Raw genomic sequence first — 20195 nt, forward strand, 5'->3', positions numbered from 1 at the left:
CTAGACTGGCCGCACTTGGAAAATTGTCAGCAGTTTTGTTCCCCATACCTAGAAATGATATAATGTATTTGGAGAGAGTTCAGAGGAGGTTCATGAGGATGATTCTGGAAATGGGGTTACTTAATATATGCGGAATGTTTGGCAGCTTTGGGCCTGTAATCACTAGAATTTAGAAGAATGCTGGGAGAATCTCATTGAACCCAACCAAATGTTGAAAGGAGTAGGTAGGGTAGGGTGCATGATTCCTATGGTGGGGGTATCCAGAACTAGAGGACACATCCTCAAAACTGAGGGGCGATCTTTTAGAACAGAGGTAAGGAGGAATATTTTTTAGCCAGAGAGTAGTGAACATGTGGAATGCTCTTCCACAGGCTGTGGTGGAGGCCCAGCCCGTGGGTTTATTTAAGGTGGACGTTGATCATTTCCTGATTGGTCAGGGTAATAAACGATGTTGCAGGAAAGCACATGTATGGGATCTGGGATCAGCCATAATGGAGTGGTGGAGGACAGTCGATGGACTGAATGGCCTAAACCTGCTCCTATGTCATATGGTCTATGGTCTACCTCAGCGTTGCTATCTGTGCCATGTGCTAATGAGGCTAGAACTTGGAAAATTATACAGAAGCTGCAGTCAACAGGATGAATTGCAAGGAGTTGGTAAGGGAGGATGGGCATATGATTTTTGGATCATTCAGCTCTCTTCCAGGGAAGGTGGGACCGATAGAGAAGGGACAGTTTTGCATCTGAACTGCAGGGTAACTGATATCCCAGCAGAAAGTTTGTTAATGTTGCATGGTGGGGTTTAAAAATAGAGTGTAGGGTGATGGGCATCAGAGTGCCAGAACGGTTAGTGGAGAGGCTGCGAAGGCAGATGCCAGTAAGACCTCAAAGTTAGGAATCAAATGGTTGAACGTGTTACGACTGGTGTGCTGAGCTGCATATATTCCAATACACGAAGTATCGTAGGAAAGGGAGATAATAGTGCTGAGGATGAGGTAGCTGGATTACAAACAGCAGCAATGTGTGGTGAGGAGAGGCTGTGGACAGGGCAAAAGTGCAGTCAACAGGATGAGTTGCAATGTGAAATCAAAAATGATGAGTATAGGACTGAAGGTGGTGTATTTGATTGAGCGTAGTACACAGAATAAGGTAGATGAGCTTTCAGTACAGCTGTAGATTGCCAGGTATGATGATGATGAATCATGGCTGAAAGATTATAGCTGGGAGCGTAATGACCAAGAATACACATTGTATCAAAAGGATAGGCAGGAAGGCAGACAGATGGCATTCGATAGTTAGGGGAACATACAGGAGGTTCTGTGGGAGAGCAAGATATCCAGACGGTATGTTACGTCCCGGGTGCCAGAGTCCAGGTTATCTCGAACCGAGTCTTCAGCATTCACAAGTGGGAGGTGAACCACCAGAAGTCCTGGGCCAGGCAGGTACTGATGAAGTGGGTGGGACAAGTGTCAAGATTCTGCACAGGAAGTTCAGAGAGTTAGGTGCTAAGTTAAAGAGCAGGACTTCCAGGGTTGCGATCTTGGGATTGCTACCTGGGCCACAAGCTACTGAGGCCAGAACAAGGGAGATTTCCAGCATCTGCAGATTTCCTCGTGAAGGGTTCACATTCCTCTGGTTTCCCTCTCCTGAAGTCTACTATCAGCTCCTTGGTCTTATTGACTTCGAGTGAGAGGCTGTTGTTAGTACACCACTCAGCCAAGTTCTCAACCTTCTTCCTGTATGCTGATTCATCATCCCCTTTGAAATAGCCCACAATGATGGTGTCGCCAGCAAACTTGTACAGCATATGGTGTTGAGGCAGTACTTAGCCACACACTCATAGGTGTAAAGTGAGTAGAGCTGGGGCCTAAGCACACATCCCTGCAGTGCTCCTGTGCTGATGGAGATTGTGGACAAGTTGTTATTGTCTGACTGGGGTCTACAAGTGAGGAAAATCCAGGATCCATTTGCAGAAGGGGTATTGAGGTGCAGGTCTTGGAGTTTGCTGATTAGTTTTCAAGGGATGAGGGTGCTAAATGCGGAGCTGTAATCGATAAAGTTTGCATCTTTGCTATCCAGATGTTGTGTGAAGAGCTGAAATAGCATCTGCTGTAGACCAGTTGCTTCAGCAGGTGAATTGGAGCAGACCCAAGTCACCACTCAGACAGGAGCTGATATGCTTCAACAACAGCGGTCTCAAAACACTTCATCAAAGTGGATGGAAGTGCCACTGGGAAGTTCTCATTTAGACAGGGTACCATGACAGAAGCCTGCTAGAAACAGGTGGGTACCACACACTGCCAGAGCAAGTGCTTCAAGATATCTGTGAATACACCAGCAAGTTGGTTGGCACAGGTCTTCAGTACTCGGCCAGGTACTCCATCCTGGCTTGATGCTTTCCTTTGATACATTCTCATGAACGCAGCCTGCACGTCATCTTCAGATTCTAAGATCAATGGAACTTTGGAGACATGGGGGTGCACGATGTTTCCTCCCCATACTGATGGTCAAAGCGAGCATAGAAGCATTGTACTCTTCTCCAAGCGAAGATCTGCAGTCCCCTACGTCACAAGATTTAACTTCGTAGTAGGTTATAACATCTAAGCTCTGCCACAGCTGTTGAGCATCCCTCATTGATTCCAGCCCAGACTGGAATCTCCACTTCACCTGAGAGATGGCTTTCCAGAGATCATACCTGCACCCCTTGTTGCATTCTTGATCTCCAGACGTGAATGCCTCTGATCTGGCTCTCAGCAGATTCTGGATTTCATTGGTCAACCAGGGATTCTGATTGGGAAAAACTTGGAATGTTTTTGCAGGGACACACTCATGTACAGCTGTTTTAATAAAGTCTGTAACAACTCTGGTGTCGTCATTCAGGCCCTCAGATGAGTTCTTGAACATGACCCAGTTCACTGACTCAGGCGATCCTGTAACGGTTCCTCAGCCTGCTGTGACCACCTCTTATCTGTCAAGCTGCTTAGCTCTGTCTGCATGCAGGGGTAGGAATACAGCCAAATGATCCAAATAGGCCTGGTTAATTTGCCAGCTATAATTTGAAATGCGCGGGTTGAGCTGTTTTTTGTTTACAAACAACATTGTGCAGCTTCGCGAGTGTTTGCTTATAGTCGGATGTTGGTGGTATGTGAACTTTGAACTTTGAGTTGCAGAGGGATGAGAATGAGAGTTCCAGAACAATTAGTGGAGGCAGATGTTGGTGAAAGATCAGACAAAGTTAGGGATCAAATATTTAAGCATGGAGCGACTAGAATCCTGAGCTACCTATACTTCAATGCAAGAAGTATCGTAGGGAAGGCGGATAATAGTGCTGAAGATGATGTAGCTGGTTTACAAATAGAGACAATGTGTAGTGAAGAAGGGCTGTTGACAGAGCAATGTTGCAGTGAACAGGATGAGATGCAATGTAAAAGGCCGACAAAACCGAAAAGGATGAATACAGGACTGAAAGTGTCGTATTTGAATGCGCACAGTATATGGAATAAGTTATATGAATTTACAGCACAGTTGGAGATTGACACTTTTATAAAAATTTCACTGTTATAGCCAGTGAAACTGGTTCTGAGAGCCCAAGTTAATGGTGGCCATCAGAACAGTGCGAGGATGCTGGGAAGTAGAGGGATAAGAAGGCATTTGTTTTCTGTGCTGTGTACACATCAGCTGTTGCCTTCCTCTATATTATTTCAGTGATCACACACCATTGGTTATAACAGTGACTGTGGCTATGTGACCTCATCATGAAAGTTACAGCCATGAGCTTCAGCTATCATCCCACATGCCCGTGTGCACACAGTCCAGTACAGGACCTGGGTAATGTACAGCTGAAGGAAGCAAACTCCAAAATGGTTGCACCTAGCGGAATGGCTGCTTCACAGTTACCGAGACCCTGATTCAACCACGAACTCTGATGCTGTCTGTGCACATTCTCCCTGTGAGTGTGTGGGCCTCCTCGGGCTGCTCTGGCCTCTGGCTTCCTACCACATCCCAAGGGCTTGCTGCTGAGTAGGTTACTTGGTCACTGTGAAGTGCACCTAGTGTATCGTTGAGTGGAAGAACCTAGATTGTGTGGAGACCAACAAATGGGACTTATGTAAGTCTAGTGCAAATGGGAGGTTGGTTCAGCGTGAACTCAGTGAGCTGAAAGGCCTGTTTCCGTGCACGATCTCTTAATGACTTTGTGAAGAATTTTGATTTTCCCCTCCTGCACCTGAAGGTGGAGTTCATTGCAGTATCCAGAACAAATCTTCCTGCCAGATGAGCTCAGGCCAAGGGTTGAATCTGTTTTGAATGGCTTGGTGCCATACCAGACACCAGAGTAAATCCTGCTTTAATTAATTCTGACATTTGTTCAGTATTCACATTAGAATTGGCTTATCTAGTGTTGACAACATGGTTTGAAAAGCCCCTCTGGTTTCCTCTCAGAATACATGGAACTTCAGTATTGTCTGCGCTCCATATATAGTTTTAGGCTCATGAGTGCGAAGACAGGTGTATGCGTATGCTAGGTTCCCTTTCCTGCCTTCAGGAGAAGCGACCCTTTGGCCACTTACTGACTGATATGATGGTTTCTGGCAATTCACTGAAAATGAGTCAAATCCATTCTTGACAGCAAAACACAACAAGCTGGAGGAACTCAACGGCTCATATACATCTTGTGGATGAGTCCCGCATCCAAGGGTAAAGCCTCAGGGTAAAAGGGCAGCCTGTTAAAACTGAGATGAGAAGGAATTACTTCAACAGAGAATGGTGAATCTATGAAAGCTGTTGCCACAGATGGCTGTAGAGACCAAGTTATTGGTGTATTTAAGTAGAAATCAATATGTTTTGATTGATAGCAGGTTTAAGGATTACAGCAAGACGGCAAGAGAGTGACGTTCAAAAGAAAGAAAAATCAGCCAGAACTGAATGGCAGAGAAGACTTGATGGTCTGAATGGTCAAATTCTGCTGCTATACTTCGTGGTCTTCTAGTCTAAGTGGACAGTCAGCACTTTAGGTTGAGAACTTTCATTAGTCCAGATGAAGAACTGTGATCCGAAAGGCCAATTGTCCACTGACCTCCATTATTCCTCCGGCTTTTGTAAGTTGCTCCAGATTCTAGCATCAGTAGCCTCTTATAGTCCAAGAGTCCACTTAGGTATTGTACTAGAGAAGTGTTCAAAAGTCTCACAACAGTGGGGTATAAGCTGTTCTTCAGCCTCGTGCTACATGCTTTCAGGCTTTTGTATTTTCTGCCAGAAGGGAATTGGGAGAAGAGAGAGAATGTCCAGGGTGGGTGGAGACTTTGATTACATTTATTGAGGCAGCAGGAGGTGTGCACAGAACTTATGGAGGAGAGGCTGTTTTCCATGTGAGCTGAGCTGTGTCCAGAACTCTCCGCAGTTTCTTATGGTCACGTGCAGAGCCGTAATGCATCTGGACAGGATGCCTTCTGTGGTGTATCAATGCAAGGGGCAAAGGGGGATTCCAAATTTCTTCGGCCTCTTGAGGAAATAGAGGTTCTAGTGAGCTTCCTTGGCTACAGAAGCCATGCTATTGGACCAGGTGATGTTCACTCTGAGGGGCTGAGTACACAATCTTGTGGAGCACCAGTGTTGAGGATAATCATGATGGAGGTGTCATTGCGTATTCTGACTGATTGTGGTTTGTCAGGAAGTCCAGGATCCATTTGCAAAGGGAGGTTATGAGTCCCAGTGTTAGCAGTTCAGAGATGAGTTTGCTTGGAATTGGAGAATTGAAAATGGAGCTGTAGTCCATTTTCTTTTGTTGCCCCTCATGTTAAAGAAGCCCTGGCCTGACCTAATGCATGGAGTCAGGGTATTATGGAATGACGAACAAGTGCAAGTCAATACTAAGGGAATGATGGGAAATTGTCAAAAGATTAAGTGGCCATTTCCTACGTTTAATCTAAATGCAAGATGTACAATCTGCCACATGCATTCTGGGTGGGTTGATATGGAGAAATTAAAGAATTATCATATGCTTATCTGAATCATCACAAAGAGTTTACTTCAGAATCATAGATTGGTTACACTATAGAAAGAACCCATCAAGTAAACATTAACCCCATATAAAATTTTGTACTCCTACTAATCCTTTTCCCCTTCATCCTTCCCAGAATTCTGCAAATTATTTAAAATACTTATCCTGACCACTTAGAACCCTATTGTGGATGCGCCTCTACTTCTTTCTTAGCAGTACATTCTTGACCCTAAACACTTGGCACACACAGAAAATCTTCTTTCCGTTACATATGGATCTTTTGAAAAAATGTTCTCTGTTTCCTCCAGTTCATGACTCTTCCACCATGAGGGACGATTTCTCTGTTTCTGCTTGTCCATGTCTAATAGTTGTGTTTATGCAAAGTCCTGAAAAACATCCAAATCATTGACATTATTCATGAAACATGGAGAATGGCATTGTACATGATACAGCAGATGTGATCCTACCATGTGTGTGTACGTGTGTGGCATTCATTAGTCTTGTGAGACCATGCATCTGTGCCCTCTCCAGGGCACAGGCCTGGGCAAGGTTGTATGAAAGACCAGCAGTTGCCCATGCAATGAGTCTCCTTCTCCACACCACTGACGTTGTCCAAGGGAAGAGCAAGGGCCGATACAGCTTGGCACCTGTGTCGTCGCAGGTGTTGCCAGAACGAGATTGAAGGCAACGTCAGACTGCCTTAGGGTCTCCAGCTCCGGATTTGTCCCGAAGTCTCTCCCGTGAGTGGGTATGGCTGCAAGGCAGTGGAAGTTTGAAATCAGAGTTTTCCCTCTCTTAGATGGTCTGCCTTCCCAGGCTGACGAGCTCCATCTACTTGAAATGATATACCCGATCCTACCAACACTTGATAAAATTGAAGTATTACCTCCTATTTCCTCTTTAATTCCCCTAGTAATAAACAAGAACACCTGGTTCTTAGTTTGGTTAAGATTTTTGCTTATTTTTCTTTATTTCATTGTAGCTTTGTTTTTAATTAACAGAATCACAGAATAGTTACAACACTTGGGAAACCATTCGGCCTGTGTACCTATCCAAGCTCTGTGGAAGGACAATATCCAGCTAGTCCCACTCCTCTAACCTCCAAATCCTTTAAGTTCTTTTCTTTCAGATGCTTATTCAGCAACCACTTAAACTCTGCAAGCAATACACACAAAAAGCTGAAGGGAGTCAACAGGCCAGGCTGCATCTGTGGAGAAAGTAGAGACAGCACTTCAGGTCAAGTCCCTTTGGCAGGACATAAAATCTACACTTCAGCCTGCCTTCCCTGCTACCTCTCGATGCTCAAGATAAGCACTCACTGTGGCAAAGAAGTTTATTTATTTATTGAGATACAGCCCTTCAAGTCACGCCACCCAGCAATCACCCGATTAAATCATAGACTAATTATGGGATGATTCACATTAACCTACCAACGGGTACATCTTTAGACTGTGGGAGGAAACTGGAGCAACTGGAGGAAATCCAAGCAGTCACGGGCAGAACATAGAACAGAGAACAGAGAACATAGAAACTTACAGCACATTGCAGGCTCTTCGGCTAAGAATGTTGTGCCGACCATGTAAGCTACTCTAGAGACTGCCTGGAATTTCCCTTGTGCATAGCCCTCTATTTTTCTAAGCTCCATGTACCTATCTAAGAGTCTCTTAAAAGACCCTATTGTATCGGCTTCTACCATTCCATGCACCCCCCACTCTCTGTGTGAAAAACTTATCCCAGACATCCCCTTGGTACCTATTTCCAAGCACCTTAAAACTATGCCCCTTCATGTTAGCAATTTCAGCCCTGATTAAAACCTCTGGCTGTGCACACAATCAATGCCCCTCATCATCTTATACATCTCTATCAGGTCCACCTCTCATCCTCTGTCGCTCACCAGGTTCACTCAACCTATTCTCATAGGGTACGCCCTCCAATCCAGGCAGCATCCTTGTAAATCTCCTCTGCACTCTCACTGGAGTATCCACATCGTTCCCGTAGTGAGGTGACCAGAACCAAACACAGTACTCCAAGCGCAAACACGAGGAAATCTGCAGATGCTGGAAATTCAAACAACACACACAAAATGCTGGTGGAACACAGCAGGCCAGGCAGCATCTATAAGGAGAAGCAAGTGCGACATTTCGGGCCGGGGCCCTTTGTCAGGACCAACAGTACTCCAAGTGGGGTCTGACCGAGGTCGTATATAGAATATGCAAACTCCTTACAGGCAGCACCAGGAACTTCCTAATAAGAGTATATACTCACCTATCCAATCTAAAAGAGGAATGGGGAATGTCGTGGGGAGTAATGGTTGCATGAATTGCTCAAAGTAAGCATTACAACATATTACACACTAGGAGTCTTTCATTAACCTTTAAACAAATTGCTGAACTGCAGTGTATGCAATCTACTTACCTGTTTAAGTAACGATGTTTTACATTGCAGTCCTTAGTTTTAACTTACTGCCCGTTACACCACTGAGACAGCAAAGAAGGTCTTCCATCTCTGATGGTATTCAGGGTTCCTTCATCATGTCGCTCCCTCTCAGTTTTCACTTCTGGCAGTCATGCAGGTCCCAGGTGGAGACTCAGGAATACCGTCGTACTGAACTGTGGTAGGATCCTTTGTTGCTGTTTCTGGAACATCTAAACTGTAAAGCTGAACAGTAAACAAAATTAGTCACTCCACTCCCCATCACATACAGTGTTCTGCCCATCACATTAAGTGTTAAGTCCTAAAAGAGGATGTTGCTACTAGTCAGCCTATAACTACACTTACCTGATGAATAAATGTAAATAGCTTAAAACTAGCTGTCCCTTTCTTTTGATTAACATGTCAAATCAAATTCACTGTTTGAACTTAATTTCATTATATAAAGCTATTTGATATTCCAATAAATTTTCCATGTTGCATGAGAACTCTGAATGTATAAATATTGGCTAAATGAGTGTTTATTGCATTTTTTTTGGGGGTTCGCCTTCTATTGTTACTGAGTCGCCACTAATTCCTCACTTGACAGTAGACTGGACACAAACTGTGGAGGAGGTCAGCAAAATAATCCATAAATGGACTAAACACACATGGTGGGAAGGCAAATGAAATATTGAGTGACCCAGGCTTTTGGAGAAAGATTTGGAATTGGGGAACAAATGTTCAAATACATCCATTGGTGGGAATAGTATTGCATGATGTTGTAATACACATTTTATATATGTTAATGATTGGAATGTTTAATGTATATCATCTGAGAAGGTGGAAGGCTGAAATAATGCAAAAAGTTAAAGGGTAATGCTTTCATGAAATGGCAGACATGATTGTCAGTATAAAGTGAATTTAGTAAGTAAATGTTAGTATTATTTACTGCTGCACACCTACCGGGGTTCCATAGCAGTCCTATGGGTAGTCAACTGAATGAATGAAAGATAATCATCCCAAGATAAATATTATTGGATCAAGAGGAGGGAGAAGTTGGCCAGAAGGTCGACAAATCAATGGATTTTGATGAATCAAGGACTGTAAAAGTAGACAAACCAATTGTCGTTGTTGTCGCCATGTACTTGAAGGAGATGGAGATGCCCATTTTGTGGGGCAGTCTTTGTGGGACAGTTACTTGCTCTGGGATAATCTAGTCAGAGCAATTGAATGTGGACACAAGAAGCTTCAGTTAATGACCAGCTAACCTGAGACCAGTCTCGGATGAGAAGCTATTTGTTATGTAAAAGTGGCAGGTTAACTGGAGAAACAATCTGTAATCTTGTTAGACTCACTGTCTAGGTCACCTAGTTTAACTGGTTTGAATTAGTCAAATTGAAAGAAATCAAGGCATGAGGCCTGGTGGGGGTGGGGGGTGGGAGGGAGGGAGCAGAAACCATCCAAGAATGTTAATTGTAGCCCTAGAATAGAGCAAGTAAGAGGGTGACTCAGGTTGGTTGGGTGACTTTGAACCAATGGAATGAAGATCTATCAGTACAAATGGTGATGAAAACTATAGAGTCAGGAGCTCCAAATATGTAACAGCAATGACTCTCTACCCACCAGAGAACAGAGAACAACCATCACAGATGAGGAAGACCTCACATACACAAGGAGATCGGAACCATGAGGAGCACCTGGCCAGCGTAGACTCTTTTCCTGGGTTATACCTTTTCTCCTCATTGACTATTCATGGAGGTTCAGGAAACCCTAGTGGGTGTGCACACAAGTAGTGAGTTTGTGAACCTATATGCTTTTTAGTTGAGATAATAAAGGCTACTTGTCGGTAAATACAGATTCTCTCTGTGCCTCTCTGATCATTGCTACAAAGGGGTAGATCATAGTAAAATTTCATTCTGATTACTTTGCTTTTTGACCCCTCTGTCAATGGGAATAGTTTTTATGCATTCTTCAAGATGGTACACTGCCCAATGAAATCCTCTTCCCTATTAACGTCCAGATTCACATGTTGGCTCAATGGTAAAGCAGCATTCCCACCAAGCTCCACCTCCAATTCCCACCTATCTGCCTGTCCATTTTTGCTCTTTGCAAGTACAGGAAGATGCCAGCCACAAAGGTGTCAACTGTTGCTTCAGCTTGTCCGGCCACCAACACTTCCTGTGCATCTGGTTGTCCAGGCAACCACCCGTGAAATGTATGGAGATTGTCAAATTGTAAATCAAAACATTAGCTGCAGCTTGATGAAATTTCATATATTATTTAGATTCTCTTTTAAGGAACACAATAAAATAACACATTAAGATGATGGCAATATTATTACTGCACATTCTATATTTATTCAATCAATTAGTTTGGTTGGTACTGTGAGCAATATTGCAGCATTAGAAATGGTAGTCTATCACAGATACATGCCAGGAATAATTGATCTCATTGTCCTTCAGGCTATCATTACTATTTCCATAAGCAAAATTCTCAACAATAAACAACAGATTGCCAGCTACAGAGATACTGTATAAATGTCAGCTCTGTATAAAAGAAGATGATCTCTCTGCAGGAGTTCCTGACTTGTAAGCACCCTTTGGTATTTCATGGTTATGAATCTAGTGTTTGACATTCCAGCAGAGTAGACTGTGCAGATGTTCCTGTCACATCCCTTTGACTGCTTATTCATGAGTGAGTGTTTTTTTCACAAAGGTGTTAATGTAATTAATTAATTTATTTAGAGGTACAGTGCTGTGTAGGTCCTTCTGGCCCTTCGAGCCATGCTGTCCCAACAAACCTCTGATTTAACCTTCGCCTAATCACAGGACAATTTACAATGACCAATTAATCTACCAACTGGTTCTTCTTTGGACTGTAGGAGGAAACGGATGCACCTGGAGAAGACTCACACATTCCATGGGGAGGACGTACAGACTCCTTTCAGATGGCACTGAAACTGACCTCCAAGCTCCAAGCTGTAACAGTATCATTCGAGCCTCCTCTCTTGAAAGTCAGGTTAATTATATCAGGAGAACAATTGCAGGAAAACCAGGAAACTGGATCATCTTTTGGATCAACAGTTCTCTCTCATTAATTATCCACAGAATAAGGAAAGAAAACTTTAGGGAGATAAGGATGTAACATCCTGGTTAAAAAAAAAGAATCCCAAGTTTGTCATCAAACGACTGGATCAGAAGGACCAAAGGATTTGCTTCCATGTTGTAGGATTCGATGAATGTTGACTTGGTACCAACAGTTCAGCATAATGAATGCACCAGAGCCTAAGACTCTCATCATCTAAAGTTCATGCACATTGGTCTGATGAGTTTTACAGTCTTCCCAGGTTTCCTTCAAGCCTGAAATCAAGTGAGATACAATGGTAATTCCTCCACACCCTCTCTAAACCACTTGCAGGAGTCACTGGTTGGAAATGAAGACCAAAGTACAAAGTTCAAAGTAAATTTATTATCAAAGTACATGTCACCATATCCAGCCCTAAGGTTCATTTTCTTGTTGGCATGCTCAGTAAATCCAAGAAGCATAATAGAATCAGTCAAAGACTGTGCCCAACAGGGCGGACAACCAATGTGCAAAAGACAACAAACTGTGCAAATACAAAAGGGGAGAAAAGGAAATAATAATAACAACAACAACAATAATACAAGCATGAATATAGAGAACATGCAGTGTGGAGTATTTGAAATTGAGTCCATGGGTTGTGGAAAGACCTTAGAGACAGAGAAAGTGAAGTTATTCCCTTGGCTTCAAGAGCATGATGGTTGAAGGGTAATAACTGTTCCTGAACTTGGTGGTGTGAATCCTGAGGCTCCTGTACCTTCTTCCTGATGGCAGCAGAGTGAAGAGAGCATGCCCTGGGTGCTGGGAGTTCCTGATGATGGATGCTGCTTTCCTGTGATAGCATTTCATCTACTGTAGATGTGCTTAATAGTGGGGAGGGAATTACTCGTGATGGACTGTCCCATATCCACTACCTTTTACAGGATTTTCCATTCAAGGGCATTGCTGTTTGCATACCAGGCTCTGATGCAACCAGTCAATACACTCTCCACTACCCATCTACAGACATTTGTCAACATTTTAGATGTAATGCTGAACATCTGCAAACTTCTAAGGATGTAGAGGCAGTACCTTGCTTTCTTCATAATTACACTCACATGCTGGACTCAGGACAAGTCCCCTGAAATGAAAACACTGAGGAATTTAATCTCCCGCAGAGAGCTTGATTCATGTCTTCCCTCCCCAGGCCAAAGATACCAAAAAATTTCAGTACTGCTTCCATCACCAATGCTGAGATCAGCTAAATTAGCACTGATTATGGACCGTTCCTACTCACGATAGTTCCAGAACTAACCATGTCAAATGAAGCGATATTACCAGTAAATAATGTTGAAGTTTACTATTTGGGTGAAAATCTACAGGTTTGATGTTGGCAGTTATGAACATTAAAATACCACACTAGATGCCAACTTGTGCTTTGTTAGACAAAAAAAATTTGCTTTTGGATGTTTGTTTCAAGATGATTTCAGGTGATGCAGTTCTCTAATCTGTTCACAAAATGCCCATGTGTGAAATCCTCAGAGAGATTTAACACAGTCCTTGCTTGTTAATGGGAGGGTACCAAACCACCCTTTATTCGGCCAACCCTACCTATGACAGCTGCAGGAGATCCAATAAGAGAAACATGAAATTATCATGTTGTTTGGCCTGAAATAAAAATAGAAAATGCTGAGAGCACTCAACGGGTCAGGCAGCATCTGTGGAGAGAGACACAAAGTTAATTTTTTAGTTCAGAGATGATTTGTCATCAGTTTCCACAGGTACTGCCTGATTTTCAGCATTTTCTGTTTTTTTCTAATTTCAGATTTCTAACATCTGCTGTTTTTTGAAGAAGTTTTTTTCTGGTCTTTAGTGTTGTCTGCAGTCTAATGGACAGTATAAATACAGCCCTATCTCCTAGGCCATCAGTAATTGATAACACAGGAAGGCGACAGAGAACAATGGTATCATGAAAATAACCTTTCACTCAATGTCTACAAAGCAAAAGAGCTGGTCATTGACTTCAGAGAGAGGGGCAATGCACATGCTCCTGTCTGCATCAACAGTGTTGAAGATGAGAAGACTGAGAGCTCAAGTTCCTAGGAGTGAACATCACCAGCTGTCTGTGTTGGTCCAAGCATGTTGACATTATGGCCAAGGAAACTCACTGTGCCACTACTTCCTCAGATGGTCAAGAAATTTGGCACATCCCCATTGACTCCTTCTAACTTTTATCTGCATACCATCGGAAGCGTTCCGTCTGGACATAATGTTTGGATTAGGGTTGTGGACACAGCTCAGCATATTACAAGAACCACACTCCTCTCTATGGATTCTGTTTATACTTCCCACTGCCTCAGTAAATCAGCAAGTGAAATGAAAGACCCTACTCACCCAGACATTCTCTCTTCTCCTGTCTTCCATCAGGCAATGATACAAAAGCCTGAGAACATGTACCACTAGGCTTAAGGACAGCTTCTATCCATCTGAAATAAGACTCCTAAACAGTTCCCAGGTATGATAAGGTGGACTCTTGACCTTACAATTAACATTTTACTTTATTGTTTATCTGCACTGAACCATACCTTTGTAGATTTTCAGCTGCTATTGTTTTACCTTATTCTACCTCAATGCACTGTGTAATAATTTTATCTGTATAGGCTATATGCAAGACAAGCTTACAGTTGTACCTTGATATGTAGAATAATCAAACAAAACCAAAAAAGTATAATTGGCTGATTGTAGCAATGACTTGAAAACAATGAAGGGAAAGGTTTCTGACTCTGCATTGACATTCCATATCTGGGGGGAGGGGAGATAGCTTCACTTAAAATGCTTTCTTTTACAAAATGGAGGCAGCTCTTGTTGCAAGGACTTGGCTGTGGGGGGAACCCAAGTGCTGGACACAGGCACAGATCAAGACAGGATCAAGAAACGGAGACAGGATTAAGAGGCGTTCGCACAGTCACGAGCGTGGAATGGGTATCCAGGAGAGTCTTGACATGGAGACAAGGTTCATGTAGAGAATCTAGGAAAACAATGCGGAACTTAGAACTGGCAGTCCTAAAGAACCATAAAATGAGGTTACTCATACAAGAGTCGACCAACGAACTGGCAGCTCCTTGTTGTGATTACAGGGTTTTTATCCTGCATTTGCTGATGGAAGGCAGGTGTGAGTAATTAGTGGAGCTAGGAATGATTGGAAATTAGACAAGGGGATTGAAGCCCAATTATTGAGGTAATAACAAGGTGGGTAATTGCCAGACTGGACCATGACAGCTCTAGCTTGAAATGTATGCAACGTTTTTCCTGCATCATAGCCCTGAAGCAACTAATGGCCACAAAACACTAGTGGACTGTTTGAACAGGAGGGCAAGAAGAAGTACTGGCTGGAGTTAAAATGAGCTCGGTGACAATATGGCTTGATGTGATTCCTTCTTTCTACTCTGCTTCCAACTTCCTTCATTCTTGTGTTTTCAAATCAGTGGACTTGAACCTCAAAAACAAGGCAGAGCTAATGTCAAAACGAATTACATTAATTTCAGTGGTATTTTCTTAATTATGCAGTATCTCGGGGGATAATCAAACTAAGAAATTTTACATAAACTATGTCACGCTCCTCCTCGGTTATCACAGTCCCCATTAAAATTAACTGAAAAATCATAAAATAAACATGCAGGGGATAATTTGTTTCTCCAGAAGGAAACATGATTGCTGATTGTATGTATTGGGAATCCAGATGAGGGTCAGCTGTAATTTTCCACATATGACACAGTTAATTGCCTGCATAGTACTTCCGTCTTCTCTTATTGAAGGCAGAGTAAGGAACTTATACCTCCTTAGAAGTATGCAAAGATTCAGCATGATATCTAAAACTTTAACAAATTTCTATGGAAGTGTGGTGGAAAGTATATTGACTGGTTGCATCATGGTCTGCTATGGAGACATCAGTATCTTTGAATGGAAGGCACAGGAGCCAAGGACCCACACCAACAGGTTCAGGAACGGTTATTACCTATCAATCATCAGGCTCCTGAACCAAAGGGAATAACTTCACTCAACTTCACTTGCCCTATCACTGAACTGTTCCCACAACCTATGGACTCACTTTCAAGGACTAGTCATCTCATATTTTCAATATTTATTGCTTATTTATTTGTTATTATTATTCTGTTCACTTTTGTATTTGCACAGTTTGTTGAGTTTTGCACATTGGTCCTTTGTCCATTCTGTTATGTGCTGCCTTTCATTGATTCTATTGCATTTTTTGGAATTGCAAAGTATGTCCACAAGAAAATAAATCTCAGAGTTCTGTATGGTGACATGTATGTACTTTGATAATAAATCTACTTTGAACTTTGAGTTAATCCCTCCCATAGTGTGGATTTTAAACAGAATCTTACATCACTAAAAAGATGAATCCTACATTCAGAGGTACTTTGTTGGTAAAAATATGGTCTAGCTCTGAATTGAGGAATAAAGATCCCAAACATGATTTCCATAGAATCAGAGTATATTGCTTTGTATTGCAATCTAGGACCTCTGCTGTGGTGTATACATTTGTACAATATCACATTAGCTGTGATCTCCTCTCAACCTCACCTTATGTTGTCTCAGTCATGAACGTTGTTTACTTAGAAGAAAGAATAGACCTAGTAACCACTCTTGGATGCTTAATAATCAGAGCTGAAGCATAAAAACATTGGCAGTCACATTGTGAGTTTCTACAGAATATCATTAGAAAATAAGTAGATAACCTATTTATTTATCCAATTCGATCAATGGAAACATATGGGCCACATTAAAAAAGGGGAAGCTTTTCAACTATATTAATGTGAGATAGCAGAAAATATTCCATCTAAGATACCCCCAACTACAGGTAATTGGTAATTGGTTTAAAACATAGAACAGTGCATCAAAGGAAAAGACCCTTTAGCCCATGATGTCATGCCAAAATAATTACACTAATGAACCCTAATTCTTTTGGCCCATATCACTCCATATCACTCCATTCTCTGCAAATTTATGTGCCTGTTTAAAAGCATCGTAAATACCTTAGTAATGCCTTGGTTAAGATTTCTACTGCTATGCTGTGGGGCATTTCATTTAGTAGCTTTCTGTAAAAGTAGTGTGTCATGCTACTAGAATATTTTGGTTTTGGCTAAAGATAATATTTTGGCATGATGTTCAACTTAGGAATATGGTGTCAGCCAGTCAGGATGGTGGATTTGGGAGAAGGTTCTAGAGAGAGCTGGGCTGAGAGAGGTTTATGATGGACACTGATGGGGTTCATGATCTTTTGGTGGGAAATACAGAGAAGATTGGGAGAGACGGCCTTGGGATTTGTTCTGACGGAACGATCACAAAAAGTGATTTGTGAGACAAAGGAGTCCAAGATGAGAAGATCCACCGGTGATTGGTGATGAAAATTCAGCATCGTGAGTAAAGATTGTACCCAGCTTTAAGAGAAAACAAGCTCTAACAGTCATGTGCATATTTAGACTGTTTAAACTGTAATGGGGCCTTATATTATTTTTCTTTTCTTTCTCTATAGGATACACATTCCAGTGGGTCTTTTCCTTTTTTTGGAATCAATGAAATTAGTGCCTCATAAAAAGTTTTAGGAAGGTTCCCAGAAGATGTAGAATCGGTAAACGTTTGATGAAGATGTGGTATAAGCATTTCATGAAAAGTCTTGTAAAATTCTAAATAATTGTTTGATAAAGCTGATTTAGCAAATACACTTTCTTTATAATTTTGTGCAGTGTACGATCTGTTACTTCTTGCTGACTGATAATTGTGTATGGGCAGTAATTACCTAGTATTTGCTCAGTCGAGGTTCCATTAATCAACATCCCAACTTTCCTGTTTGGATGAACCCCAAATTATACTGACCCTAGATGTATATTGCTTGTGAAAGGTGGCCTCCTCACTGCTGAGTCATGTGGCCATTAGCAGAGGCAGCTATCAAGCAAAGGTTTGCATAGGAGCCAGTAAGAGGGCTACACCTCTTCTGTATCTGCCTCCACCACTACTCCTGTCTCTTAATGTCACGTGTACTGAGATACTTTGTTCTGCATTCCATGCATACGTCACATTGCAAACATAAATATATTGAGGCAGGACAAAAGGAAAAGCAGGAGCAGAATGCAGATTACAGTGTTAGTTGCAGTTACAGAGAAAGTGCAGTGCAGGAGACAATAATGTGCAAAGGCCACTATGAGCTTAGTAATGCAGAGAAGCAGTGACTACCCTCTACCCTCTACTATCACTCTCCTCCGTCTAGAGGAATTAGTTCTTACTCTCAATAATTTCTCCTTTGGCTCCTCCCACTTCCTCCAAACCAAGGGTGTAGCCATGAGCACCTGTATGGGTCCCAGTTATGCCTGCCTTTTTGTTGGCTTTGTGGAACAGTCCATGTTCCAAGTCTATACAGGTATCCATACCCTACTTTTCCTTCGCTACATCGACGACTACATTGGCGCTGCCTCCTGCAAGCATGCTGAGCTCGTCGACTTCATTAACTTTGTCTCCAACTTTCATGCTGCCCTCAAATTTACCTGGTCCATTTCTGACACCTCCCTCCCCTTTCTTGATCTTTCTGTCTCCATCTCTGGAGACGGCTTATCTACTGATATCTACTATAAGCCTACAGACTCTCACAGCTACCTGGACTATTCCTCTTCCCACCCTGTCTCTATCAAAAATGCTATCCCCTTCTTACAATTCCTCCGTCTCCGCTTCATCTGCTCTCAGGATGAGGCTTTTCATTCCAGGACGAAGGAGATGTCCTCCTTTTTTAAACAAAAGGGCTTCCCTTCTTCCACCATCAACTCTGCTCTCAAACGCATCTCTCCCATTTCCCGCACCTCTGCCCTCACCCTATCTGCCCACCACCCCACTCGGCATAGGGTTCCCCTTATCCTCACCTACCACCCCACCAGCCTCCAGGTCCAACGTATAATTCTCTGTAACTTCCGTCACCTCCAACGGGATCCCACGACCAAGCACATCTTTCCCTCCCCTCCCTTTCTGCTTTACGCAGGAATCGCTCCCTACATGACTCCCTTGTCCACTCGTTCCCCCCCATCCCTTCCCACCGATCTCCCTCCTGGCACTTATCCTTGTAAATGGAACAAGTGCTACACCTGCCCTTACACTTCCTCCCTCACCACCATTCAGGGCCCCAGACAGTCCTTCCAGGTGAGGTGACACTTCACCTGTGAGTTGGCTGGTGTGGTATACTGTGTCCGGTGCTCCCGGTGTGGCCTTTTATATATTGGTGAGACCCGACGCAGACTGGGGGACCGTTTTGCTGAACATCTAAGCTCTGTCCACCAGAGAAAGCAGGATCTCCCAGTGGCCACACATTTTAATTCCACGTCCCATTCCCATTCTGATATGTCTATCCATGGCCTCCTCTACTGTCAAAATGAATCCAAACTCGGGTTGGAGGAACAACACCTTATATACCGGCTGGGTAGCCTCCAACCTGATGGCATGAACATTGACTTCTCTAACTTCTGTTAATGCCCCTCCTCCCCTTCTACCCCATCCCTGACATATTCAGTTGTTTGCCTGTTCTCCATCGCCCTCTGGTGCTCCCCTCTCTTTTCTTTCTCCCGAGGCCTCCCGTCCCATGATCTTTTCCCTTCTCGAACTTGGTATCACTTTCAACAATCACCTTTCCAGCTCTTAGCTTCATCCCACCCTCTCCGGTCTTCTCCTATCATTTCGCATTTCCCCCTCCCCCCACTACTTTCAAATCTCTTACTATCTTTCCTTTCGGTTAGTCCTGACGAAGGGTCTCGGCCCGAAACGTCGACAGTGCTTCTCTCTATAGAAGCTGCCTGGCCTGCTGTGTTCCACCAGCATTTTGTGTGTGTTGTTCAGTGACTGACATGTTGCTTTCCAGCCTCTTGAGCTCATGGAACATTTCTAATTCAAAGACAAAGGTCCTACTAGATAGACAATGGCTAAGATGCAAGGCTCCAACTGCAGTAAAACTCTAATCTGTCTATTTGGAAATCCTGATAGGTCAGTGGTGTTTCCTACACTTCCTTGAAGCTCATTAGGGCTAGGAATCCTGCATCCCCTTATAGCTTAATGAAGTCATTGCGCAAAAATGTGTACCATCTAAAATTTGTTACACATTACATTTGAAATGGATTATTAATTGTTATAATTAGTCCAGAAAAACAGATAGTCCGCCACTACAAATGTCTTGATCATGCTGGATTTTCCCATTCTCATTGCACCGAATATTTTACGTGAGGAGGAGAGCAGAAATTTTTCCAAAATTTTTTCAAAAAATCATTTGAAAAGGAAGATGATTGAAAAAACACCCAATACACCATAGATTTTCTCCCCACATCCCCTTCCCTATCCGGCTGTGCATACATCAGCCATTGGCCTCTTCACTAATTGTTCTATTTGTCATCTCTGTTGTTTATCAGATTCCAGCACTGGTGGCCCTTTGTGTTCCTGCTTATCTCCTTTCAGCAGCTGTCTCCAACCTTTATACTCCCCTTCACCCCACCTCACTTTTTCATTTACCTCTCATTTCTTTTTCTTCTTTATCTATCTCCATCAATCATCATCCATCTGACCCTGCCTCCCATATCTTCCCACTCCCTTCTCCAACCTAGCATAACCTGCCTGTCATCTTCCATCCCTCCTTAGTCCACCAATTATCTATGGACTATAAATCACTACTCCACCTCTC

The 20195-nt window shown here is 42.8% G+C and overlaps 1 protein-coding gene across 4 annotated transcripts in view; it reads left to right on the forward strand.

Annotated features, from left to right (window-relative positions):
- LOC132381986 (uncharacterized) overlaps nucleotides 1–19411 on the forward strand; it is a 38055-nt gene extending 18644 nt beyond the window's left edge. For 3 of the 4 annotated variants that reach the window (XM_059951728.1, XM_059951730.1, XM_059951731.1), the window contains 2 exons: nucleotides 11292–11792; nucleotides 17025–19411. In XM_059951728.1, the coding sequence (XP_059807711.1) occupies nucleotides 17690–18682 (993 nt within the window). In that variant the 5' untranslated portion in view covers nucleotides 11292–11792; nucleotides 17025–17689 and the 3' untranslated portion in view covers nucleotides 18683–19411. Of the gene's footprint in view, nucleotides 1–11291; nucleotides 11793–16164; nucleotides 16187–17024 lie in introns of those variants that run through there. The other variant, XM_059951732.1, reaches the window with a different exon arrangement.
- The last annotated feature ends 784 nt before the right edge of the window (nucleotides 19412–20195 follow it).

The sequence above is a fragment of the Hypanus sabinus genome, chromosome 27 (assembly GCF_030144855.1).
Source record: "Hypanus sabinus isolate sHypSab1 chromosome 27, sHypSab1.hap1, whole genome shotgun sequence".
Lineage (NCBI taxonomy): Eukaryota > Metazoa > Chordata > Chondrichthyes > Myliobatiformes > Dasyatidae > Hypanus > Hypanus sabinus.